The 27,258-nt window shown below is 37.7% G+C and overlaps 1 protein-coding gene across 1 annotated transcript; it reads right to left on the reverse strand.

Annotated features, from left to right (window-relative positions):
- Window positions 1-1,093: 1,093 nt before the first annotated feature.
- Window positions 1,094-5,229, reverse strand: LOC131992420 (lysozyme C-like). The gene is made up of 4 exons (XM_059358003.1): window positions 5,071-5,229; window positions 4,201-4,359; window positions 2,616-2,694; window positions 1,094-1,389 (listed from the first exon to the last, which is right to left on the reverse strand). The coding sequence occupies exons 1-4, from the start codon at window positions 5,195-5,197 to the stop codon at window positions 1,323-1,325; spliced, it is 432 nt and encodes a 143-aa protein (XP_059213986.1). The 5' UTR covers window positions 5,198-5,229; the 3' UTR covers window positions 1,094-1,322.
- Window positions 5,230-27,258: the final 22,029 nt, after the last annotated feature.

Consider the following 27,258-nt stretch of genomic DNA (forward strand, 5'->3'; position numbering starts at 1 on the left):
TAGGTCCCAAATGTTATATGTGAAAATATGTCAATCATTGTGGTGCAAGTTTGTTAACCACAATGTCTCAGCCCTGTTAGTTAGGGTTAGGCCTACCCTGCCTTATATCAGCTGGTTTGGTTCTAAAGGATCATTAAGATATCTTGTCCTACTATCTTGTACCACTTAAGAACATATCTGTTTGTATCAGTGGTTTCTGCATGCAGTCCAGTGTTTGAGTTTGTGTTATTTGGTTCCTGCAACATGCCCTGACCACTCTGCCATATAAAGTCTAACTGCAGTAACTAGGCAAAAGGTTAAACTGAGAAAAGTTTTTTTATGTGTTTTAAATGGCCAGCCAAATGGGTAACATGTAGGTAAATGATATGACACTTATTTGCTACATGTATTGATGATTTAATTTTTATGCTAAAAAAAACATGATTTATTTGACCTTTGACCCCAAAAATGTAGTTACTGCACTCTGGTTTTGCTGTAAAAGGTTCTAATAGTAATGCAAAAACAGAGTGCAGTAACTACAATGATGTTGTCTTCTTTCAGCTTTTATATTTTGTTTTCAATGAATAAACATTTTCAAATTGATTTCATCAGTGTATTTAAAATTGTTTAACAACTCTATTCAAAGATTTGTGTATTTTAGACTTAATATTATCAAGAAATGTTATATTTTAGTCTTAATATAATTTTATCTCACTTTTTTTTACTTCATCACTATCTAGATAATAATTTCCCTTTCAAATAAACTTATTTATGTTATTTTTACGTTTAAATTAGTGTATATATCCAAATCAGACCGTGGTAAGTACAATAACTGCTTGGTTTTGAGTTCGATTTTGTGGTTTTGTATAATTTTTTCTCTGAAATAAAGCAAAATTGAAATCTAAACCTTTTTCACAAGATAAAACAGACATCAAGGAGTTCATTTTTAGTTTTAACTCAATTTTGACCAAAAAATGTAGTTACTGCAGTTAGACTTTGTAGGGCAGACTGACATTTTAGAAGCAGATCAATTCAAACTTAAGATGACAGACTGACAGACATGAACACATGACCTCAGAAACCTCTTCATTGCTATAACATTCATATTAATTTAACACGTCATTAGTGGAAATCAATATTTTAATCATGTTTTAAAATAAGCACAACAACAGTTATAGGCTGAAATCAACACATTTCTCTTTGCTGATTAGATTTCAGTTGTCTTGATTTAAAAATGATTATTTGTAGCTTCAGTGTCTCTGTGTTTAAATCCTGTCAGATCAAACATACAAAGAGAAACTTTTTCATTGTGGTGATGACAGCATCCTGGTTCTACACGTTGATTAAACGCCACATCCTGCGACATAGGAGCTCAGGTCACGGTTCTCACAGTGACGGCGCCAGGCCACCCTGAAACCAGACAGAAGCAGGGACATCAGCCATCTCACCACACGTAAAGGTCTGTGTAGTAAACGCTATAGTGATGTGCCAATGAAGCCTCATAAACCATTGTCATTGTTTTCTGATCCCACTAGACCAGGGGTGGGCAATTCATTTTCCCAAGGGACCACATGACCAATACCACGAAGGTTGCGGGGGCCGGACCAAAACTCTGAACTAAATTCTGCTTAATATTAATTTAATCGCTTTATAAAATACAGTAAATGATCTGGTTTTGATCTGCTACTGATAATAATAATACTGTTAATGTGGAGTAAATCAAATATAGCAGTAAAAAGTAGTAAATACTCCATCTTGTGATGCTTTTATTTTGAAAAGTTGCCGTCCAGTGTGAGACGGGTGCTTTAATTTTGAAAGGTAGTGACAGGAAATAACAGGTGGAATGGTAAAATGAAAAACGAACGGTAAATAATAACGAGTGCGTAGTAATTCATACAAAGTTGAAATAAAGTATCTAGAAGGCTTCTATAGTGGCTGACAGGAACAAGGTTTGTTAAAGTTTGTCTTCTGTCATATATATTAGTGGCTACATTTGTTTCTTAACTAAAGTAAAAGTGCCTGTTTGCTCAAGTGCTAATGCTAATGTTTGTTATTGTTTTCCCACCTCGTAGCTCTTACGGTGGATTCACAATGTGACCAAGGAAGGTCTTATTTTTATTTTCATGGAGCTATGATTTTAAATAAATCTTGTGAACTATCAGTTAAAGAGTCGACCGTCATTCAGCCAGGAATGCTACTAAACATACATTAAAACCACAGAAACAATATAGAGCATGTATGTGATGCAGTAAACCAGTAATTTATTAACTTTATGCAAAAAACAATTGGTGTTTTAGACTAGGTAACTAGGGTAACTCAGATATACGTAAATCGCCTTTCAAAATAAAAGCACTGTGGTTGTAGTGATTTCTAATTTCTGGGTATCCTCACGCGGGCCAGACATGGACAGCCAACAGGCCAGATGTGGCCCGCCAGCCACCTAATGCCCAGGTCTGCACTAGACGGTGCTATTGGTTTAAAGACAAAGGCTGAAGCTATGGTAATTGAGTGTGCTTTCAGTGCTTTGTTGAACAGAGAACACCATCTAGTGGGCTCAGAATATAATGAAAATGGTTCATGAGGCTTCACTCGCACATCACTAGTAAACGCATTACTGTCACATGATCAGCTCTTACCAGGCTCCGATGCCGTTGGGATCCCTCACCACACGTTTGGCACAATTGATCGCAATTGCGACATCATCGGTCAGAAGCTCTGTGGAAAAAAGACAAATGATTCTACTGGAAATGGAAAAAGTGGAAAATGAATGTTACTATGGTAATAACTTCACTTGGTCAATGGACTGCACTCATATACTGCAGCACTTATCCAAAGCACTATGCAATGTGCCTCTCAATCACACATCTCACTTTCCTCAAGACCTGATACTTTCTGATAGATTATTTGCATCTTTATTACAAAAAGCTTTCCATTACTGTCTAACCAAATTCTTTTAGGGAGAACGTTAACTGCAAATAAAATGACAGATGATGATGATTTTGTTTTTGAGAGAAGTTGTCAGGCAGATCCTCCTTTTGGGCTGCAAATGGACCCAATAACCTCCCTGAGTAAAGAAACGCACAAAGCCCTCACTGATGCTGCTGAATCTCAAGAATGCATTGGTATTCCAGCTCGTTAGATACCGACACTTGTAATGCAGATGCACAGGGAACCCCTTTGCTTTAGAAGTTTTAGAACACCCCAATTTTTCCAGTTTTTTATTGAAATTCAAGCAGTTCAAGTCAAATGAACAGCTTGAAAGGGTACAAAGGTAAGTGGTGAACTGCCAGAGGGAAATAAAAAAAGGTAAGCTTAACCAAAACTGGAAAATAATGTACATTTCAGAATTATACAAGTAGGCCTTTTTTCAGGGGACAAGAAGTGGATTAACAACTTAACTCCATGGAGTCTTGGGCTATTTTGTCCATTTTTGAATTCTTTTCATGTCTTTGTAAGTCATTTTGTGTCTTTTTTTAGTCATTTTGTGTCTTTTTGTGTCTTTTTTTTTTGGTCATTTTGTGTCTTTTTAGTCATTTTGTGGGTTTTTTTAGTCCTTTAGTCCAACATAAAATGTGATTTTGAATCTTTTTTTTACTTTCAAAACACTATCATGCTCAATAAGGAATTTTAAATGTTGCAAATTACATTAATTTCCGAGTACACTGAGACATTAAACTGCATCATTTTCAATTAAATTCTGGAAAAGTTGGTATGTTCTAAAACTTTTGACCAGTAGTGTATATATATATATATATATATATATATATATATATATATATATAAATAGACTAATAACTAATAAGTAGTAGCAAATAAACAAATAAAATATGTTATAACACTAAGATGCATGAGCAGAAAAATCTCTAAACATGGTTCAAGTAAAAGCCAAATTAAAAAGGTAAGTCTTCAGTTTGCTCTTAAAAACCTGAAGCGTCTCTGATGGCCTCAGGTCTTCAGGAGGCTGTACCACAGACGTGGACCACAGTGAGAAAATGACACTTCACTGTGGGTTTTAGTTCTAACTTTTGGTTTTATTAAAAGACAATTCGACCTGAGGGTCCTCAAGGGTTCATAGGATAAATGTAAATCAGATAAATAGGCTGGACTAAGACCATTAAAAGATTTATAAACCAGTAAAATAATCTTAAAATCGATTCTGAAACGCACAGGCAGCCAATACAGAGACTTTAATAGTGTTGGATGTGGTGGTTCATCACTTACGGCTGCACCTGATGTGGCACGCATTTGATGTAGGAGTACGGCCGTCATCACACCACCAGCGGCTGTTGATCTGGAAGATGCCATAGTCAGTGGATCCATCAGTGTTATGGTTTGTGGCTGTGGTGCTGTAATCTGACTCCCACTTGCTCAGACAAACCCCTGCAGAAGAGAAAGAACCCACAAGGTAACAGCCAGCAGACTCCATGACATTGATGACTCCATGAGAAAAAAGTTGCAGATTTATGAGATTAAAACTGTCAAATCTAGGAGAAAAATGTCACATTTTTATGAGAATTGAACTGGCAAATCTATAAGATTTTTTTTGCTGATTTATGAGATTAAAAGTGGCAAATCGATGATAACAAGTAGCAGATTTATGAGATTAAAAGTGGCAAATTTACGAGAAAAAACTGATTTATCAGATTAAAAGTCACAAATCTTGGAGAAAAAAGTTAAGGATTTATGAGATTTAAAGTGGCAAATCAATGAGAAAAAAGTCACAGTTTTATGAGATTAAAAGTGTCAAATCAATGAGAAAAAAGCCACATTTTTATGAGATTAAAAGTGGCAAATCTATGATAAAAAAGAGCATATTTACAAGATCAAAAGTGGCAAATCTACAAGAAAAAAAATGCATATTTATGAGATTAAAAGTGGCAAATCAATGATAAAAAAGTCACATTTTTATGAGATTAAAAATGGCAAATCTACAAGATAAAAGTAGCAGATTTACGAGATTAAAGTGGCAAAGTACAAGAAAAAAAGTTGTAGACTTATGCGAAAGTTCTGAAATTGATGTTATGCTGCACAGTCATAATAAAAATGCATGTAATTAATATTTTCTGCTCTAGACACCAGGCTCATACTCACAGTTGGCCAGGCTGTGGCCATAGTAGCCGTCCATCCCATTAGCCTTCAGCACTCGGGCCCATTCACAGCGCGTGTAGACTCTAGCGCTGGCCACAGCCACCAACAGCAGAAACACGAGACTCCTCATGATGGACTCTGTCAGACTGAATGTCTCTACGGCTGCTGCTAAATGCCCTTTTATAGCACTGTGGCTGCTTTATTTTACAATAACTGCTTGTTTTCTTTGGATTAGGTTCAATTTCAACAAAGCTGTAGAGAGATTACACCTTTTACTCTGAATCCGGGTTTTTTTGTTTGAACTTCGAGCTGTTTGTTTTAGTCTCGGTGTGTTATCAGTGTGATAAGAAACACTGATGTGAAAGAAAAGGTGAAGTCCAGGTGGCGCTCTGGCACAAATTCAACTGCAAATGAAACGTACACTTTTGTGGGTCCCATGAATTTACTCTCATCTTTTACATAACCACTTGGATGCACTCCTTATGTGGACAGACACAGAAACAGAAACAGACTTTTTTGGATTCGGTGTTGTGCTTATTCATGATACTCAAACAAGATACACCAGTGTAAACAAAACCGCCATTCATCCAGTCATAAACCAGGGCCAAGACAACCACTTTTGCTACTTTAGACCTGCTGGGAAAGTCCCAGATATGTGGAAAAACCAAACTGCGTCATGTCTGGGTTCATGACATCGACCACTCCAGGAACTGCTGCTACGGTGCCAACCCAAAATGAATAGATTTTTCTGTGATTTAATTGCAATAAAAGTGTTTAAAAATATGCCCAAAATAACTACAAATTATGATGCCAATGTGTCGAAAGTATGAATTCATGCTTTGTTACGTCGGTCTGCAAGACAGCAAGCACACATATAAGGGGCTGTATAGGCCAGAATTTATTCTTCCCTCTCACATTCACATTTTTACCTCTCACATTAACAGTTTTATCTCTCACAGTAACAGTTTTACCTCTCACATTAACAGTTTTACCTCTCACATTCACAATTTTACCTCTCACATTAACAGTTTTATCTCTCACATTAACAGTTTTACCTCTCACATTAACAGTTTTACCTCTCACATTCACATTTTTACCTCTCACATTAACAGTTTTATCTCTCACATTAACAGTTTTACCTCTCACATTAACAGTTTTACCTCTCACATTCACAATTTTGCCTCTCACATACACAATTTTTACATTCACAAAAAATACCTCTCACATCCAGTTTTACCTCTCACATTCAAAATTGTACCTCTCACATTCACATTTTTTTGTAAAATTGTGAATGTGACAGGTATTTTTGTGTATGTGAGAGGGAATAATGAATTATGGCCCATAAGCCCCTCATACACACAGCTTTTTAAATTTTTTAAACATTTTCTGAATGGAGTTCAGATTGCTCAGGCCAATGCTATGCAGGAGAATCTCAACACAGCGTCACGATTGCTCATTTGAGATGAAAAATTTCAACTGATGAATAAATATTCTGCTTCTTTATGACTCTACGTGTAATCATATTTAAAAATGTTGCACTGCATCTGCAAACTGCGCACCCTGTCATTTCTTTTCACTGTGGCTGTTCCTTGTTGTTCCAGTCCTCTATTGAGACATTTATAGGTGACTTGCCCATAAAAGCCATTTGACAGTAAAAGCCCTCCTCTGGTCTGCACCTGAACATGGTTAATGTGAAGCAGTAGCTGTAGGAAATGTTTTGTTTGCATTCAGTAGTATGAGTTAGTGATGTGCAAGTGAAGATTCATGAACCATTTTCATTATTTTCTGAGCCCACTAGATGGCGCTCTCTGTTCAACAAAGAGCTGAAAGCACAATCAATTACCATTGCTTCAGCCTTTTTCTTTAAACCAATAGCACCATCTAGTGGGCTCAGAAAAGAATGAAAATGGTTCATGAGGCTTCATTGGCACATCACTAGTACTAGTGCAGTGCCCGTAGAGAGTGTGTATTTGTATAGTGGGAGATTAAGTAGATAAAACACTTACTTTTCATAAGGTACCACACCATCCAGCACATACACATTGAAAATTGATATTCGCTGGAAACTAATCAAATTTTATTGGAAAATCGAACCTTGTAGCACACTTTTTAGAAAAATAAATTCAAAAATCTTCAAAACCGAGGATGCACACCTTGCGTGCCATGCGCAAGCCACATATGAAAACGGTCAGCGAGATATGCCCTAGACACTCACACACACACACAAACACAAACACACACGCTTCTTGCTTTTATAGATAGATTTTGACACAGTATGTTATACTTCAGGAATGTCAAAGTCATTTTCCACATCTTTTCTCAAAATGTCACAAATAAAAACTTACAATCCTGCAATATGGCACAAGGCGAAATTAAAGGCTTTCATTTTAATGTAAACCTTTAAGCAGCACAAGGATGAAAGGGACCCACACAGAGAGAGATTTAATTCATGTCTTGTTCACTTTATTGCTCTTCAATGTAATTATTATTGAATTATCACCCTTTTGCACAAGAAAATACAATCACTTAAAGAAAGGTTAGAACATAGTGCAGGTGATCGGAGCAGCGCTTCCTTCCTGTCATTTCAATGAAAATGGATTGAATGCAGAACCGGCAGGAGCTACTCGGCTTGTGAGTATAAATGAATGTAGAACATTTAGCAACACTGACCGGTAACACTTTGCAATAACCAAGTAAGTGATGTTTATAGATGGTTTATAGACCAATTATTAACCATTTATAAAGTACTATACATATTTAATCGTTAAATGTTTTAAACCAATTTCTTAAAGGTATATGAATCATTTCAAATCCATTAACATACTTAATATTGTGTTAAAAATGTTATAATGAGTGCAACTAACACTATTAATAAACTATTAATTATAATTTAATTGTTTGTTATTGGTAAAGTAACTATAAACTTACATTAATATACCATCTATTTGTCATTTATAAATGATGTAGTCAGTTAAACATTAGTAAATTATGTATTTACCATTCTAAATGGCCTAGATACGGTTTATAAATGATGATTAAACATTAATAAATAATCTGTTTACCATTAATAAATGATGGTTATTGTAAAGTGTTACCAACACATTTTTAGCCAAAATGCAAGAATTCATACACTAATTATGACAAAAATTTCGCACAAATGAAAAAAGTTCATACTCAAAAGGTCAAAGCACAAATTCACTGTGACATCAGAATATTCTGCAAAAATACTTTTCTGCTTATTATTCAACACCTTAACTCAGGAACAGAAGGGGAGACGTTTGGTCGGATAGTGAAGTAGTGGGGGAAAAAAATCGATACAGCATAGTATCACGATATTTGGGTGGTGCACACTGCAAAAGGTTCGGACCTTGGTTCGTTTGATCTGGACCGAGACCACCTCTTTTGGATGGACCAAACTTTTGGTCCTTGCACCTTTCACACCTGGAATTTAGCTTCGGATCAAACTGAAAAGTCCTAAAGTCCAAACCAAACGAGATAGGTGTGACAGCGCCCTAATAGATCAGCTTTGTCTGCAGCTTTACCTCCTGGTTGCCGGCAGACGTCGGAGAATGACCATTGGGTTGAAGCCAGGAGTTTTGGAGCAAGAGGATTAATCCAATGGTGAGAAGCGAACGCTATAACATATATTACAGACTGGAAAAACCCGAAAGAAAAAAACAAAGCCGATACTGGATGGACTAGACCTCTTCCTCATCAGTAGCTGCGGGCGGCCATCTTGAATTCCCCATACCGGCATTTTTTTGATTTGCTGTACAGAGGGCGTGCTCGAGTCCGGGGCGTTCCCAGACGTTTGACAGCATCGCTAAAAGATGAATAGACTGAGAATTTTCTCTTGTTGGACAAAAGAATTCTTGATTGAATTTAATTTTGTGGACCCAAAAGGCAGTTAAACAGTTAAATCGCAATGTATTGTATTGCAATACTCACCATATCGCGAAATGCTTAAAATATCGTATCGTGACTCAAGTATCGGGATAAAATCGTACCGTGTGGCCAACACGCTGATTCACACCTCTAATGTGTTCCCAGTTTGGAGAACCAGATCTGCTGCAGATAGGGACTGACACAAAACCACCTAAACAAAGGCCCACCCTAAAAATGTTATACCTGCTATACCCGGGTTTATTGTGTTTGTTGTTGTTGTACTGTTGCAGTCCCCGTCTGCAGCAATACATTCATTAGTTTCCTGCCTGGAGTGTGTCTGGTTCCCCAAACTGGGAACATGCAGACCATCATCTCCTGCAGTAATATTCTGACTGTGGGTAAGTACCTCATACAGCCTTACTTAAAACAATCCAAACTATCTCTTTAAAACTGTGGTGACTGAATAGCTATTCTGAGTAGCTGGGTCTAACATGTGTGAGGCATCCATGTTTTAGAAATGGTATCTTCTTTGCAGCAACATCCATGTTTGAATCAATGTCTACTGTCATGGCTACATATTAAGTCTGGACAAACAGGGCTGTAAATTGCAACTTGTCTGGTTTGAGAAGCCATACAACAACAACTACAACAACCTAGTTATAGCAATGAAGTGAAACCCAAGGCTGCCTGCTTTAAAAACTCCTAGACAAAAACACCATTAATATCCTTTCAAACTTGTTTTGCTAGGTTGTTGTTGTGGTTAAATGTATTTCGAAAGGTGCTGTTGAAAGGTGAACCACAGTGACAGACTGATATTGAAGGGAAGGTGAAAACCTCACTGTTTCATAATGTTTGTCCAGACTGGCCGAGAGTCAAAACAAACAGCATTCTGAACAAATATGATAAAAACATAAAGCATTTCTTGTTAACATTATTTGCAGAGCAGGAACCTGGTTGTGTGTTTACCTGAACTCTGCGTAGTTATCCGTGTTCTCTTGAATGTATTTCTGATCGTCCTGTGGCATCCAGCCAGGTCGTTCTCAGACTGCACAGATAGTCATTATAAGTAGGAAAAATTCATTGTCGCTTTTTGGGGAAATTGTTGTGATAATAAATATGATTCAAGGTTCACTTTTAATGTCCCCTTAATGGAAAATATTTACTGACAATCCCGCCACAGATTAACATTCAGAATATATAATTAATCTCCAGACAACTGAATAATAAGTAGATTTTTTTTTTGTTGAGAGAATTTGGGTTTGTACGACAGTGTATTAGGGCCAAGTATGAAAAGAAAAAAAAATACAGACACAGGGGAGGGGGGTAATATTTTGAGGAAAAAGTGGCAGATTTCTGAGAAAAATGTGGCAAATCTACAAGACAAAAGAAGCAGATTTATAAGATTAAAAGTGACAAATCTACGCGAAAAAAGTAGCAGATTTATGAGATTAAAAGTGGCAAATCTACGCGAAAAAAGTATCAGATTTATGAGATTAAAAGTGGCAAATCTACGCGAAAAAAGTTGCAGATTTACAAGAAAAAAGTGGCAAATCTAGGAGAAAAAAAGTTGCCGATTTTACGAGATTAAAAGTAACAAATCTACGCAAAAAAGCAGATTTATTAGAAAAAGGGACAAATCTATGAGAAAAAAATTGCAGATTTATGAGATTAAATGTGGCAAATCTAGGAGAAAAAAGTAGCAGATTCATGAGACTAAAAGTGCAAAATGTTGCAGATTTATGAGGGAAAAGTGGCAAATCTAAGCGGAAAAAGTTGCAGATTTATGAGATTAACAGTGGCAAATCTACGCAAAAAAGTTGCAGATTTCTTTGAAAAAAGTGGCAAATCTACGCAAAATGTTGCAGATTTATGAGGAAAAAGTGGCAAATCTAAGCAGAAAAAGTTGCAGATTTATGAGATTAAAAATGGCAAATCTAGGAGAAAAATGTTGCAAATCTACAAGATTAAAAGTGGCAAATCAAACAGAAAAAAGTTGCAGATTCATGAGATTAAAATAAATAATTGTTAAACATGAGAATAGCATTATTTCCCCCCAAAAAAAACTGGAAGTGAGGAAAATGTGAGGACTGTTTGAATAGTAAGGACATTTTGTAAAATAAACAAACTTTTAGAAAGTAAAAATATTTTGTAAAGCACGAAAATGTTTGAGCAGTTAGATTTGGTAGTTTGCACTCAGAAGTGCTTAAATGTGTGTGTGTGACGTAGTGATGTCAGTGTTTACTCCATCAAACATGTCTTTATCAAATCAACTTTAGATTGAAGAGCAAACTCATCATGTGTTATTTGGGAGTTGCACTGGCGGCTCTCTTGAGCATCTAATGACACAAACACAAAGTTACACAAAGTTAGAAAAGAAGCAGAGCTGCCTGTCACTGCTGGTTCCATCCCGAGACATTTTATCATAGGGAGCTGTAATCACACTCATAATGGAGTTCCTGAACTCCATTTACTGCACTAACTTTCTCTATTCTCTCGCCGCACGGTGTTTTCAGACTCCTCTTCATCAAAACACACTCGCTCGCTCTCTCCTCTCCTCTCTCTCTGTCTCATCTCAAACCTGAAACACTGGCAGCGAGCGCAATTAATCAGCCGGCCGAGCGAAGGCAGTCGGATCAATTAAGCTGCACACCGAGTGGGGAGACGAGAATGGATCCATGAGAGAGAGAGGGAGAGAGAGAGAGAGAGAGAGAGAGGGCCTGAGGAGATGCTGAAAACAGTGTAAACAATGATGGAGCAGGGACGCAGCTGGGTCCAGATTCAGCTGAGAATTTCTAAAATGTATCTGCAACAGGAAAAAAAGAAACTGTTGAGCTGCTGTTGATTTGTTTTATTCCTCCCTAATTGATACTTGATCTAATCTCCTTCAGTTATTTGCACCAATCTAAAATAATCAAGTCAGTTTTTTCCAACACATCACATGATACCTTCATCCTTACCAAAGATCGAAAGTCTGCAACTACAGGCTACAACTGATAAAAAAGAGTTTTAAGGACTGAAGGCTGCACAGGTCAAACAAGGGTCAGAAATTAACCCTTTGATGCACAACATATTGACCCCCCTTCTAATGCACAACATGGGTCAAAAATGTTCCACATTCATTTCCCATATTATTTAATGCTTGCGGTGTGTTTCTGTGCTCTATTTTTTTATATCAACTTGTTTTATGATTGAATATTCTAAGTATTCTTTAAATATCTTGTTTTTGATAACAACAGATCATTATTTCCATTTTGCCTCTCATACTTTGTGAAAAAAAAAGTTTTTGTATTATTACATAGCTAACTACTTGGCTAAGTAGCTTGCAAAGCTAAATACTTAGCCAAGAAGTTCGCTAAGTAGTTAGCTTAGCAAGCTACTTAGCTAAAAATGGATATGGATCACTTTTGACCCATGTTGTGCATTAGAAGAGTAATACCACAAAAAGGGATTTTATTAAAAAAAAATAATGAAGGAAAGCATAAAACTAGCATGTATGATGATCAAAAACAAACTCATTGAGGAAAAACCTGGAATACTGAATGATGAAAATAATTTATTGCAAAGATATAGAACATAAAAACTCAGTCGGGTCACATTAGACCCATGTTGTGCATCGAAGGGTTAATGTGATACAAACTGTGGCTGCATTTAATTAAACATGTAATTAAACAGAACTCCTTTTGGTTGGCACTAAATCCAACAGTTTCTCACTGCACATTGATAACACCCCTGTCCATCCCTCCCCTCAGGTCAAAAGTCTGGGTGTCATCCTGGACAGCACCCTCTCCTTCACTAGTGATGTGCCAATGAAGCCTCATGAACCATTGTCATTATTTTCTGAGTCCACTAGATGGTGCTGTTGGTTTAAAGAAAAAGGCTGAAGCTATGGTAATTGAGTGTGCTTTCAGCTCTTTGTTAAACAGAGAGCACCATCTAGTGGACTCAGAAAATAATTAAAATGGTTATTTAGGCTTCACTGGCACATCACTATCGTTCACTGCCCATATCAATAACATCAAACTGCCCAAAATTTTGCATTGAAATGAATGGGGCGGCTGAAAAAAAATGAGCGAAAAAGAAAATTAATTGGAGATTTTTAAACGTCTACTTCTCCGGCATAATTTCACCTAGAGACTCCATTTAAACTTTAAACAGTAGACACAAGTCTTGTGTATTGGTGTATTAATCCACGTTTCGATAGGTCATATAGTTTTTTATCAATCCCCGTTCAATGACATGATCATTTTTGGAGAAATTCTGAGATTATAATGGGTGTGTATTGCATGGAATGTTTCTGTCACAGTGTGTGACATCATCGCCAGAGTGTAGAGGGAGAGAAGAAATTGTCAAAAAATAAATTTGAAAATCGCTCTAACAAAGCTATTTTTTCTTTTTTTTTTTTTTTAAAAACAAACATATGTAGACATTCAGGAAGAACTCAGGATGCTCAAAGTAAAGTCAGGTCAATAATAGGTATTATGGTTTTGCCAAAAATGCTTTCTGTTTCTGCTTCAAACACACACACACACACACACACACACACACACACATACACACACACACACACACACACACACACACACACACACAGGTAACTTTATGTGATTTTCGTTACACACACACACACACACACACACACACACACACACACACGCACACACACATTTTGAGGTTAAAGGGCATAGGTTGCTGTATAAATAAATACTTGAAAAGGAATGCTTGTTGTAGGTGTGCTCCTTGTATATAATATAGTATCATAACATTACTAGTATTAATTGTTTGAAATCTCTGAAGAATCTCATCATATTGTACACACACCGGCAGTAGCCCCCGTGGCCCTTTCAGAATTTCCCCAGAGGAGATTTTCTAGTTATTATTTTACCATTGCTTTTCTACCATTGAACATTGTGCAATGTTATTCTAATGATGTTAGATAAAACTCTTTTATTTTCAAAAAGTGTGTTTGTGAATAAAGGAAAACTACAACGGCCAAGTATGAAAAATAATAAAAAATGGACCTGGGGGAGGGGGGTAATATTTAGAGAAAAAAGTGGCAAATCTAAGAGAAAAAAGAAGAAGATTTATGAGTCATAGATGTAACCAAAGACATCCTTGCGTTGTACATCCATCCATTGCGTTGTAGGTCCTGATGCAGAAAAGCTCTCACTATTGTACACCCAAAATACAATGTATTTTGGGTGTAAAATATGAGATGTATACACATTTAGTATAACAGTATAAAATTGAGTAGAAGGGTTTATTGTCATTATAAAATAAATTTGATTACTGGAGCCACTACATTAGCTCTGTAAACAGGATTTTTTTTCTGTATTGTATCAGTTGTTTTACTTTTAATAGTTTTACATCAGAATGTTTTAAATTATACCATTGCCAAGACCAACTGTGAGAGTTCAGTTTTGTTTCTGTGTTCTGTGACTGGCTGCAGACTGGACACGCTGGGTCTCAATCAGCTCGTCATCTCAGACTCCATGAGGCTGGTTTCAACTCCACTAAAGTGCCAAATATTCAGAAGTGCTGAAATGATAAGTATTTTTCTTGTGTGTTTTGAAGTTCTGCAGGTACCAGTGTGTACTCTGCTATGCCTGCTCTTGTGTTTGCTCTGTGCCTGAGCACTTCCATGTGCTCACTCCTTGTGCCTTTCCAGAGAACGGTGTGCTTCCTTGTGCCACTCTGCCTCCTGCTCACGCTGCCTGCTCTGTACATTTTGTTTTTTTGTGTTTGAAATAAACCTTTTTTGTACATACTCCTCTCTGCTTTGGGGTCCAAACACAATTGCTACCTGAATCCCTAACAATCACCATTCCCAATTAGAAAAAGGTGTATTGGTAGCTTACAATGTTAAAAAAAACTGGCAGCTGTGCTTGCCAGAACTTTACCGTAATAAATACAGTGCACCTTTTTCGAATATTACGGTAAAATGATATTAGCACTGTTGATTTCACATTTAAGATAAAAAATAAAGTTTTTTCATCAAAAGAAACGCTGTTCGGCCATACAATTGACAAGGATATACTTTATAAATGCTGCATAAATTAAAGATTTTACCATTAAATATTACAATATATTTTTGTTAGAGATATGGTGTTTAGTACATTAAACAGTGAGAAAAATGTTTTTTTCAAAAAAATAAATGCAAAAACTACAGCGATGCTTGTATATATATTACAGTATATTTTTGTTACAAACACGGTTCCAGAGTATTTTACAGTGGAGTAATGTATTTTTCAAAAAGAAAATATAAAAACTACTGTTTTGGCTGATTTATACATTTACAGTGTCTCATTGTTACTGAAACTGAATTAACCCATTTATCATTTTACGGTCTTTTACTGTCGTGGTTTAGCCTGGTTATACCCATACTGCCTTGCACGCTTGAATTTCATTGATTAGTCTGGTGTTAGCCAGGCTAGTTGTGGTTTAGCAGTTTTTCACCATAAAATCTACAGACATTTTTTACAGTGTTCTTTATAGTAACACGGTTATGAATCGGATCATGGATTAACCCTTTGATGCACAACATGGGTCTAAAGTGACCGGACAAAGTTTTTATATTCTATATCTTTGCAATATATTAATTTCATCATTCAGTATTCCAGGCTCCTCAATGAACTTGTTTTTGATCATCATACATCCTAATATTTTGTTTTCATTTCTTACTTTTTGAATAAAAAACCATTCTGTATCACTAATTTAAAAAAAAAATGAAAAATGGAAATAATGATCTGGTCTCATAAAAAAAAAAAAAAAAAGGTATTCAAATACACAGCCAGCATGAAATAATGGGAAATTAATGCGGGTCATTTTGATCCATGTTGTGCATTAAAAGGTGTTTATATATGTTGTGCATCAAAGGGTTAAATGAGCGTATGTATAACCTGGTGGTAACATTGTTAGTGTCACTTGACTTGCAGACAGAGTGGTGTTGTTCCTGTAGACCCCTGCTGCTGCTCCATGTCTCCAGGGGAGTGAAGAGTGTCAGTATATCCACCAAAAGTAAACTGCAGTCAATGAGCCAGGTTCTGTATATAAATGCCTGCTGTGGAGAGAGGTGTTGACTTGCTTGCCCAAGTCTGCAGAGCACTAGCCCCCAGCTGCTACACAGTGATGCTCTCTTGTTTAGTGCAAGTTTAGTATGTTAAACAGGTTTTTTGCATCAAATTGCACCAAATTCGGCAGTGCATGACATTGATTCCCCAGCAACAAACGTGACAAGTGTGAAGCAGATTGGATGAATCATGTGGTATGCAGTGCAGAGTCTTACTGGCGATTTCTGTCCGTGTCAGCTTTTTTGCCACCCCAAGCACTAGGCAGTGTCAGACATTACAAGAATCTTTCTCTTTTGTTGGTTTGACCGACAGCTTGTCCATACAGAATTCCTCCTCCTTGTGGATGGATTCTCTTGCTTTACCATGGACACACACAGCCTAAAAATATCAGTAGCTTTCCATCCACAATAACATAAAAAAAAAAAGACCGTTCCACCGAGGAGCACAGAGACCCGACAGAGCACTGGCAAAAATGAATCTGTTTGGATCAGGAAACCAGCATAAAAAAGTTGAAAAGTACAGATTTCAGTAAATGTTTAAGAAGATGAATTGCAAATAGCAGCTTTCCAGTCAGAACTGTTTCATGAGCACAGATCCCAACAAGTTCTCCAGCCTGAACGACAGAAGAGGTCATGTGTCAGTACCACAAATTACAACACGTATGTGCGTATCACGGCTTGCGGTAAAACGGCACGTTCTAAAAATGGCACACATGTCGCACTTGCAGTTGTATTAAAAGGCTGCTGTTTCTGTGGATTTAGTTCAGAAATATCAGAACTGTCCCTTTAAGAGGACAGATACGGTGGCCGACAAGGGTCAAACGGACGGCAACGGCCCAATACGTCTCAGTTTGAGAAATCAGCTTCAAGTACAGAAACGATGCAAAATCACAAACTCAAACACAAGTCTAAACGAGGTACAAAACGAGGAACGTGGTGCAAATTAAAAAACGTGCTGCAAAAAACAAAGACAAATGCATCATCATCATCAAACGCGCTGCAAATGGAGAAACGATCTGCAAACCGAGAAACGATCTGCAAACAATACAGCCGGAACGGTAATGTGACTTTTACTTGATTTTATATATATGCATATATGTGTTTATATATGTTTGCATGTAGATTAGCCTGCTTGACATAAAACACCCGTTTTAATAATACATTAAAAAGCCCTCTTATAACAGTCTCCCATACCATACAACGCTGCACATTACGTGTTACAGTATGCTTGTTAATGACAGCAGTTAACTTGTAAGCAGTCATAGATTATCTCCATTGTGTGTCAAGAGGTAGTGAAGAGTATTAATACTCACCTCAATAACGTTAGTTAGGCATATAAACACATATATACATATATATAAAATCAAGTAAAAGTCACATTACCGTTCCGGCTGTATTGTTTGCAGATCGTTTCTCGGTTTGCAGATCGTTTCTCCATTTGCAGCGCGTTTGATGATGATGATGCATTTGTCTTTGTTTTTTGCAGCACGTTTTTTAATTTGCACCACGTTCCTCGTTTTGTACCTCGTTTAGACTTGTGTTTGAGTTTGTGATTTTGCATCGTTTCTGTACAAGAAGCTGTTTTCTCAAACTGAGACGTATTGGGCCGTTGCCGTCCGTTTGACCCTTGTCGGCCACCGTAGACAGAACATGATGAACACCAGTAATAGTCAGGCGGCTTAGCTAAATAAAGGGGACACGCCGGACAAAAGCACCAAATTTTTTCCACATGCTCTCTATCGTCTATGAGAACCAATATATCTTCCAAGCCACTTAGAAGGCCAGTATTGGTGTCAAAATCTACATTTTCTGGGTCAAGGAATCATTTAAAGCTATTGAGAATATCACTAGATGCTTATTTAATCAAATAGATATGTTCACTTTTACCATGTATTTAGGTAATTTCAAAGTTCCTAAGCGGATGGACGTATATTGACATAGGTCATATACAGTGCATGTATTCTGAAAAATGAATAAAATGCATACATTTAATTGAACTTTATTAGCTTTACTCATATTATTTGTTACATTTACAACTTGTCTGGCGTGTCCCCATTCTTCTCAAATCTGGTCCTAAGCCGCCTGACTATAAACTTTGTCACTTGAGCTGTCATTATCAATGGAGACGCACCAGTGAGTGGTTATTTCCACAGAGCACTGACTGCCATCACAATGAAAATAATATATGTGGATGCATTTAAATCTTTTCAACAAATATGTGTCTCGGGTGGTTGAAGCAATCATATTTCAATCTAGAATGCTCCTTGGATACATTTATACTTGCATAAAAATAAAAATAAAACATCTGATTGCTATTCAATCAGCCCAAGACAAGACTGAAAATGGGTTCTCTGTTTTCTTCTGGTTGAGATAGATAACACATGCATGTTGTGGTCTATTTGTATTGCTTTTTCTTACTGTGTTGTGTTTTTGGTTTCTTTGTAGTGCATTTTCTAAATGCTGCGCCTGTGTTCTCAAATTGGTGAAGATGTTTTTTTTATTTGCTTGTGTTTTATGTGTTTGCATGTTTTTCTTAAGTTGCAGTGCTGTGAGCTCTCAGGGCCACCGTATAAACTACCTGATGGTTGAATCAAAATTTCTTACAAGCATTAGCCAAAAGAAACATATACAGAGGTCTTCAATTTCAGTTTTTTACCGACAGTGATGAATCATGAAGAGATGAGCCTGGAGTGAGTTTAACTTCATCCATTATCTTCAGAACTTTACTGGCCACCATCCAAGCCGGACTGTACCTGGGTAGCGAGCCAGCAGCTTATCAGAGAAGTTAAGTAAACACTGATATGTTCTTAAACTAACACTGGTTACACCTTAAAAACTGCCTGGAGGTTTGTTCTGTGAAGGATTTGTATGTGAGTCCTTGTGAGAGAGAGTCCCTGCTGAACGCCTCAGTGACTCGTCTTCAAACTGTGTTCGATAGTGTTTTGGCTTCAGAACACCTGAGAGCAAACAGACAACCTGAACTCTTCATAGTCTGGAGTCTGAACTACTTTTACTGATTACTTAATGCAGGTTATTTATCTTCTTTGAACATTTGGTAATCAATAGCAATCATGAGCACTTATGACTAATTGAAAACCTAATGTATTCAAGTTTAGTTGGTGGAGTAAGTGGTTGCCCATTGATCAGAAGGTCGCTGGTTCGATCCCTGACCGTGGCAGGCTACGTGTCGAAGTATCCCTGGGTAAGATACTGAACCCCAAATTGCTGCTGATGCTGTGATTGGATCTGTGCCTGGCTGCTCCTCCTTCTCCTGTTGTTTGTTGTTGTCTTTCCCTGTTCGTCTGATCCTCCTGTGTCTCCTCTAGAGGTGGAAGAAGTAATCACATCCCTTACTTGAGTAAAAGTACTAATACCAAACTGTGAAATTACTCCACTACAACTAAAAGTCCTGCATTCAAAACGTTTCAAAAGTAAAAGTACTTTTTATGCAGAATGGACCAACTCAGATTGTTTTATATATTCTAAATATATTATTAGATTATTTGTATTGATGCTTTTATGTAAGCAGTGTTTGTAAATACAGGGTTCATTTAATTATACTGTTATAAGATTTAATAAAAGAAAAAAAGTCTAATCACATTAAATTGATCATATCTTTTATGTTAAATCTAGACCTGAAAAGTAACTAAAGCTGTCAGCTAAATGTAGTGCCGATAAGTATAAAGTTACATAAAATAGAAAAACTAAAGTAAAGTACAAGAACCTCAAAATTGTACTTAAGTACAGTTCTTGTACTTAGTTACTTTCTACCACTGGAAATGAAACAATGTAAAAAAAAACTGCAAGCCTCTTTAACACACACTGCCTTTGTATGTGTGTAAAATAATTGTAAGCAAAAGGCCACACTGCCTGAGAGCAGAACAGTTCTGGGGTTAAAATGTTAAATTCAGGACAACCATGACTAACTAAGTCTTTCTAAATTGACAACCCCTGCATAAGGTTTTCAAAGTGAATATCTAAATTGAAACTGTGTAGAGCAGGGGTCTCAAACACCCACAGGCCAGAACCGGCAGAGAAGTCATTAATTCAATTTTTTCCAATTAAATGCGCTATTCCCATTTGTCTAGTGTGGGGCACACTGTCCCAATATAGGTTCTGTTCTGGATAAGCTGTATAGATCCAACAAGATTACAGTGTGAGAATGCATGCTTATGTAGCCTACAGACTACGTGGCACAAGAATGTCTTTGTCAAAAGAAGAAAAGCAAACACAGAGTGCCAGATTTTTAAAGGAAAATGGAGGTAAATCGGTAACCAGTTTGCCTGGTGTGTTCACTGCACCTTTTAGAGCTCAAGGAAGATAACATTCAGACTGCCGACAAGTAGGCTATAAGAACTTACATGGACAACCCCAGAACAGAAAAGATGAATGAGTTGCTTCACTTGGAAGCATTGAGTTGCAGGTTGCTTAGAATGAATCAAATCATGGAAATGGTTGTCTGAACTTTTCATTTAATCTGTGCCAGAAGTTTGAATCATCATCTGTTTGACAGAGACATCATGTTCCGAACCACACTGAAGTAAGGTGGTTAAGCCAAGCAACAGTGCTGATGTGCTTCTCTGATTTACAAGGAAATTGGACAATTATTGAGAAAAAGCGAAAATCAGTGGCTGAAATACAGGAGGCTGAAGCATATCATTCTCAGTGTACAACATTAAACAGACAGCATTTGAAATCAAAAAGCTATTTATTCTAAACAAGTAACGCAAATAGAAGCAAACATCTATGCAGTATAGAGTTCTACCAAGTCTAATCTAATGTTGCCTTACAAATTTGAGGGAAAGGTGTGTGTGTGTGTGTGCGCGCATGTGTGTGTGTGTGTGTGAGGCTCATCACACAAAGAGTCATAAAACTCATGCGGTGAAGGGATGCCTGGCCGTGTGAACTGTTACAAAACTGTGTCTTTGTTAAAAGCCAATTTAAAGTGTATTATGTGTAAATCAGTGTGTGAGCACATCAATGGTAAGTAAAGGTAGTTGCATATAAGACTGACTGTCTGTATAAAGCAAGATTAACATACAACTTCGAATGATGTAGCTACACAAAAATCACAACAAATATACTTAAAAACACACATATAAACCAAATCATTAATTACAGGTCAAATCCTTTGTACTCAAAGTCCTTGCTGATTGCTTATCTATGCCCAGTACATTACTCACAGTCCAGTTGGGAAAGGGGGGAAATCCTTTTCGATGGAGGGCGTGGAAGGAAGTTTGATTTCAGGTTGAGTTTCAATCATTTGCTGCCTTGCAAATTAAGTTGCTGGTTCGTCATTGTTGTTGAGGTGAAGCTTTTTCTGGCAGTTGCTATGAACTTTGCTTTCATGAATGTAACTTTGATGCACAGGGAAGATCGGAGTTGCAGTTGTTTCAGGATTACTTCTGGAAAGAAGATTTCTGTAATCAGAGCGGTGCCCCTCTGGCTGGTCAGTGGAGAATGAGAGTGATCAGAGGACTCTGATCTGATTTAACAGGGGACCCTATGTGGTGTCACGGGTCTCTTGACCAATGATGTGATCTGTAGGAGTTGTAAACGCAAGGCACCCTGGGAAAAAATGTTCCTTGTCAGAGAACTCAAAATAGAGGTGAAATTTTTGTGAGTTGAATCAGGATGCTCTTGCATTTTAGTCCACAAATGTTAAAGTCCACAAATGAACCCAAGATTCACCCTTGGTTCGATCACAGCATTTGACATTCACATTCAACACTTCTAATCTGCCTGTGGACATCAAACTTGAGGTAATTGACTTGCATTTTGATTCAGATTCGAAGGACAAATTGCCCTTGGTGGGCCTGGACACTTTTATCAGTATCTCATCAAAATTGATAGCCCTGGTTGCACAACTTTTGTGCATGTTCGAGATCACTTCACTTACCTCTGTGGACAAGCTTTTCTGTATTGAGCATCAATAATACAAACTGTGTTCAAGGCTCAAACACGTAAATGACATTCTGAAACTGACAGCTGCTCAGAATCTGACTCCTAATATTGATGCATGGCTGCAGGAGCAAGTTAAACAGTGAGCAGCAGTCTCCCATGCTGCTGCTTCACAAGTGTTGAATTAAAAAACAATGAATACTTACTGTGGTCATATTTAAAGATACTGAACACATAAGCAGCTTCAGTGTAAAATAATCTGTATCAAACTTTAATGTTAAGCGTTAAGGCGGTGCCAAAACATTTGATTTTTAAATAGTTTAAAAGCAGGGGATAACTTGACCTGCTTCCAGTTTAGTAGGTATATGAGGTGGGGGGAAAAAATCGATACTGCATAGTATAGCAAAATTTTGCATGACAATATTATATTGATTTATGGCTGCCAAGTATTGGTATTTACGATATCCGGCGGTGCTGTCAGTATTTTCGCCATTTATTTACCGAGGCCGTAAACGGACTGACTTTTATGAATATGCTGGAGATACTGGTATCATATGAAAGTAGAAGATCTAAGGAATCTATAGGCATGTGTGTCAGGATATTGTGTCGGGAGGTTGTCGAAATAAGGCTGCAAAGTTCGGCCTTTTTTAATGTTTCTTTAAACTGCCATATAATTGACAAGAAAATTCTTTATAAATGCCGCATGAGTTAAAGATTTTACATTTAACAGTGAGGAAAAGTATTTTTACAAAAAATAAATGCAAAAATGATGGCTTGTATATATATTACAGTATATTTTTGCTACAAACACGGTGCCAGTGTATTTTACAGTGGAGTAATGTATTTAAAAAAATGTTTTGGCTGATATATATGGTCTTTTATTATATGGACAATTTCTTATGCTTTGGTTTTTTTTAACGTAGTTGTTTGTTTTTATGTAGCTGTTAGCGTTCTTCTTTTTATCTAATGTTTTTTGCTGTATTTGTAAAGTGACCTTGAGTGACGTGAAAGGCACCAACAAATAAAATGTATTATTATTATTATAATTATGTCCATTTTTGGGAGGACAGTCTCCACCAAACTCAATTTACCTATAAAATGATGTCCAACCTTGCTGCTTCTGCAGAGAGAGAAAATGTGTCAATCAAACAAAGTCTGTACACACACAGGAGTCACTAATGAGTCAGGAAGCCCAGACACCCGTGCAATTAAGCAACTCATTTCCCTTGCTGTAACTTCTGTAGTTGCCATGGTCACACAGCAGGCTGCTGAGGCAAGTTGAACAATTTGAGTCATCATAAACAGTGCAGTGGCACTTGTAACTGACCTCATTAGTGTACACGGGAAACTGCTTGATGACTGAAAGCACCTTCAGGCTCTGATGTCACACTTGCAAGCAGTCAAGTGTCTACTTGTGTGATGTGTTTCCAGTGACACCCAACAGCGCCTGTTAAAGGCCCCACACCCCCACCTCATAACACTTCCTCTCAGGTTTATGTAGGCGTTTACAGACTGTGCTCAATTTACATTCATGTGCCCTGCTCAGATTGATTAGCTTGCACTTGTAGGGCTGGGAGACCTTACACCTTTCTGATTGGTTCATGAAGTTTGGGGACCTCATGAAATTCCCTTTGATGAGAAGCACTGAATATAAAGAGAACTTGGCTTTGTTTTCAAGAACTCCACAAACTGAAATCAATGTCTAACAAGTAGAGAGACAGCAAGGCAAAGGCACCAGACAGCAGCTAACAGGAATCTACCCATTACACAACTTCCAAACACGATAAAAACCAACAACCTTACTTTGCTACTCTTTCAGTGTGCGAAACAGGACTTCCACTTGAATTGGGAATCTTTAGGCACCTCACTATTCAGTTATACTACTGTAAAGGTCTCAGGTTTGTTGATCGGAAGCCCAAGAGTAAACACATGTAGTGGAAATTACTACCTCTCTCGAGTGAGAAAATGAATCGAAGATCATGTCTGGTTCCTTTTAGTTTTCATTATTATCAGAATACACTGATTAGGTGCAGGGGAGGAGAACACTCACCAGTTTTAAAGCCTGATTTCCACCGGGCGCGTTACGGCCGCAGAACGGCTGCGCTGCGGTCGCTGTTGCTGATCGCTGCCACTCTAACCAATGACAGCATTTCCACCGGCCGTGCTGCGGAACGTCACAGCAACGTCTCAGCCGCGGCTCTCCACTCTGCAGCGTGATCATTCTGTAGCATTTCTGTTTTCTCCAACAGGACAGGAAGTCCTACTCAGAATCAATGTAATACACTTCTGCCCCCTTTCAAAATAAAAAACAATACGCAGTTCATGCAGCCTAAAACTACTTCACATCAACATTATGTTATGACCGCGGGCACCAGATCAGCGATCAATCAATCAATCAATCAATCAATCAATCAATCAATCAATCAATCAATCAAAGGGTCTCAGAGGATGGGTGATACGGACTGATTGTTGAAGTGGAACAGCATACAATCATTTATGACATAACATTCTTTTTATAAGGATAGATGGTCAGATCAACAGATCTTCCACATCAGAGAAGCAAAGTAAGCTGTTTGTTGTTGTTGTTTACTTTATACACACAGTTTATCACGGGATCTCGCGGCCTCCCATATGTTCAAGATTATCGCATGTTCTTGTTCTCGCGTGTATACGGCTGGCCTGCTACGCTGCCGTTCCGCGCCCGGTGGAAATCCCCAGTTAGGCTGCTCAAAAAGGTGTCCCCAAGTCCAATGAAGCCCTTCTTCTCTCTGCTTTTCCTGTCTGTGTCGGGGCATTTAAACCTTTCTGTAAACCATAATTGTAACAAACGCACATCTTCAACGTATGGGGCACATTTTCCGTGAACACGCACGCTGCTAAGTCTACTTTTAAACTTAAAAAGATACAACTTATACTGTTATAACTTATACTGAAAAATCCCAGATCCTACAGCACGTTATTTCTGGTTTAAACTGGCTGTTACATGATCTGGAGGTCATACTGAGGCCTTTTAGTAAAGCAGAGAAATTAAAAGTAACAGAAAATACACCACACACACACCGGAGAAAAAGACTGGAAAAAAATGCAAGCTTTTTATTGAGGTCACAGGTAATGTTCTGCAGTGCTGGATTCAGACTGACACAGCTCTGCAGGATCCCAGTCAGAATGAGTCCTGCGTTCTGTAGTAATTCACATTTTCATTCTTCTACAGAAGTTGGACTGAATTCCATTGGCTAGTTACCAATGACAGGGACAGGCCAACAGCTGTTTAAATCTCTTCAGAAGATTGTGATACGCAATGTTTGTGTGTGTGTGTTGTTCTTACAGGTGCGTGTCTATGAGCTACAAAGCCTAAACATGATAACTTCCGTGAGAATGTGCTGTCTCAGGTCTCTCTGTGAGAAAAGTTACAGTGGAGAAAAACACATTGGCTATCTGCCTTCTTATAATTATTAAAATTTAACACTTTAACCTTTATTGATGCATCTTAATGCAACAAAACTTTAGATTTTCATACATTTTATCACTGTGTGATTATATTCATTAAGTCATTTTCCTTAACCGCTTATCCAAACTCAGGTCGTGGGGGGCTGGAGTCGATCCCAGCTGACATTGGGCGAGAGGCGGGTACACCCGGACAGGTCTCCAGACTATCACAGGGCTGACACATAGAGACAGACAATCACATTCTCATTCACTCCTACGGACAATTTAGAGTCACCAATTAAACCTAAGCTGCATGTAGTTGGATGCTGACATAGGGAGAACATGAAAACTCCTCACAGAAGAGCTGCTACCACCGTTAAGCCTGTATCCCCTGTATCAGTTTTAATAGCTAGCAAGGTGTACCTAATAAAGTGGCGGTGTGGTCTTTAACTGCTTCAAGGTTAGATATGTTGTGTGCTCAGAGATGCTCTTCTGCAGACCTTGGTTGGAACGAGTGGTTATTTGAGTTCCTGTTGAACCAGTCTGGCCATTCTCCTCTGAACTCTGGCATCATCAAGGCATCAAGGCTCTCTGGGTATTTTCTCTTTTTCTGACCATTCTCTGTAAACCCTAGAGATGGTTGTTAGATCAGTAGTTTGTGAAATAGACCAACAACCATGCCACGCTCAAACCAAGGTTATTATAGTTAACAAAAACGAACAAAATAACGAAAACTAGAATTGAAAAAATATTTTTTTTAACTGAAATAAAAATAAAAACGAGAGTTTTTAAAAGAACAATAACTAACTGAAACTGTATTGTGTGGTTACAAAACTAACAAAAACTCACTACAATCATAGTGAAAATGTCCTTCGTTTTCGTCTTTGTCAACTTTTTTCATACATAATCCAGTGTTTCTATTTCTCCAACGCTGAGTGTGTGTATTCCTGCTTTGTGGGCTTCAGGGAGAAGCGTGAGTGAAATTTTCTGAATGACACCATGTTGGCTGTAAAGAGCAACTTCTCAGCTTTCACAAAACATTGGAATTAACCGTTTAGTTATTATGGTAAAAGTGTCGCCGGCGTCTGTAAACTTTGGATGTTCTTTCACTGTGTGCAAGTGAAAGTCTTCAATCAGCCATTATTACAAATCACTTTTTTTTGCGGTGGTGCTGAAAATCCAGTAGCGGCAGCGCACCGCCACAGAATACATGTAGGGGAAACACTGCATAATCCTTTTTGGTTGATATGAAATGTATTTATTTAGCTCCAACTAAACAGCTGCTGGTTAGTTAACATGCAGGAACACATGGTAAATATGTTTACTGAGACTGGGATGTCTACACTCCAACCAACATTCAAAACACCTGGAGCTGTAAGAGTTAATAACCTTATTGGGGCTGAGATGGATACACCAAAAGAAATAAAGGTAAAATGTATTATGACCTCTTTGAATCTCGCACCCAAAACATAGCCCATTACAAAACAACTTAAACTAACACTAAAACTAATAAAAACTAAATTAAAACTAAGCATTTTCCCTGTCCCTCCCCGATTGTTTAAGGAGGTTTTTCCCACTGTTGGCCCATCCTGTCTCACAGTAATTAATAGCAGTCTGTCCTCTGGAGTGGTCCCTTTAAATTTTAAATACGCTGTTGTGCAGCCTTTGTTAAAAAAAACCTGGGCCCGATCCTACTGTCTTGGCAAATTTCAGACCCATCTCTAAACTGCCTTTCATTTCTAAAATTCTAGAGAAGATAGTTTATTCGCAGCTCATGGACTTTTTAAATGCAAAAAATATTCTTGAGATCTTCCAATCCGGTTGTTTGCCATTGCAGCTCCAAAACTTTGGAATGAATTGCTGCTGCACATTAGACAGGCCTCCTCACTGTCTCATTTTAAGTCTCTTCCTAA

Source organism: Centropristis striata, chromosome 19 (assembly GCF_030273125.1).
Source record: "Centropristis striata isolate RG_2023a ecotype Rhode Island chromosome 19, C.striata_1.0, whole genome shotgun sequence".
NCBI classification, from domain to species: domain Eukaryota; kingdom Metazoa; phylum Chordata; class Actinopteri; order Perciformes; family Serranidae; genus Centropristis; species Centropristis striata.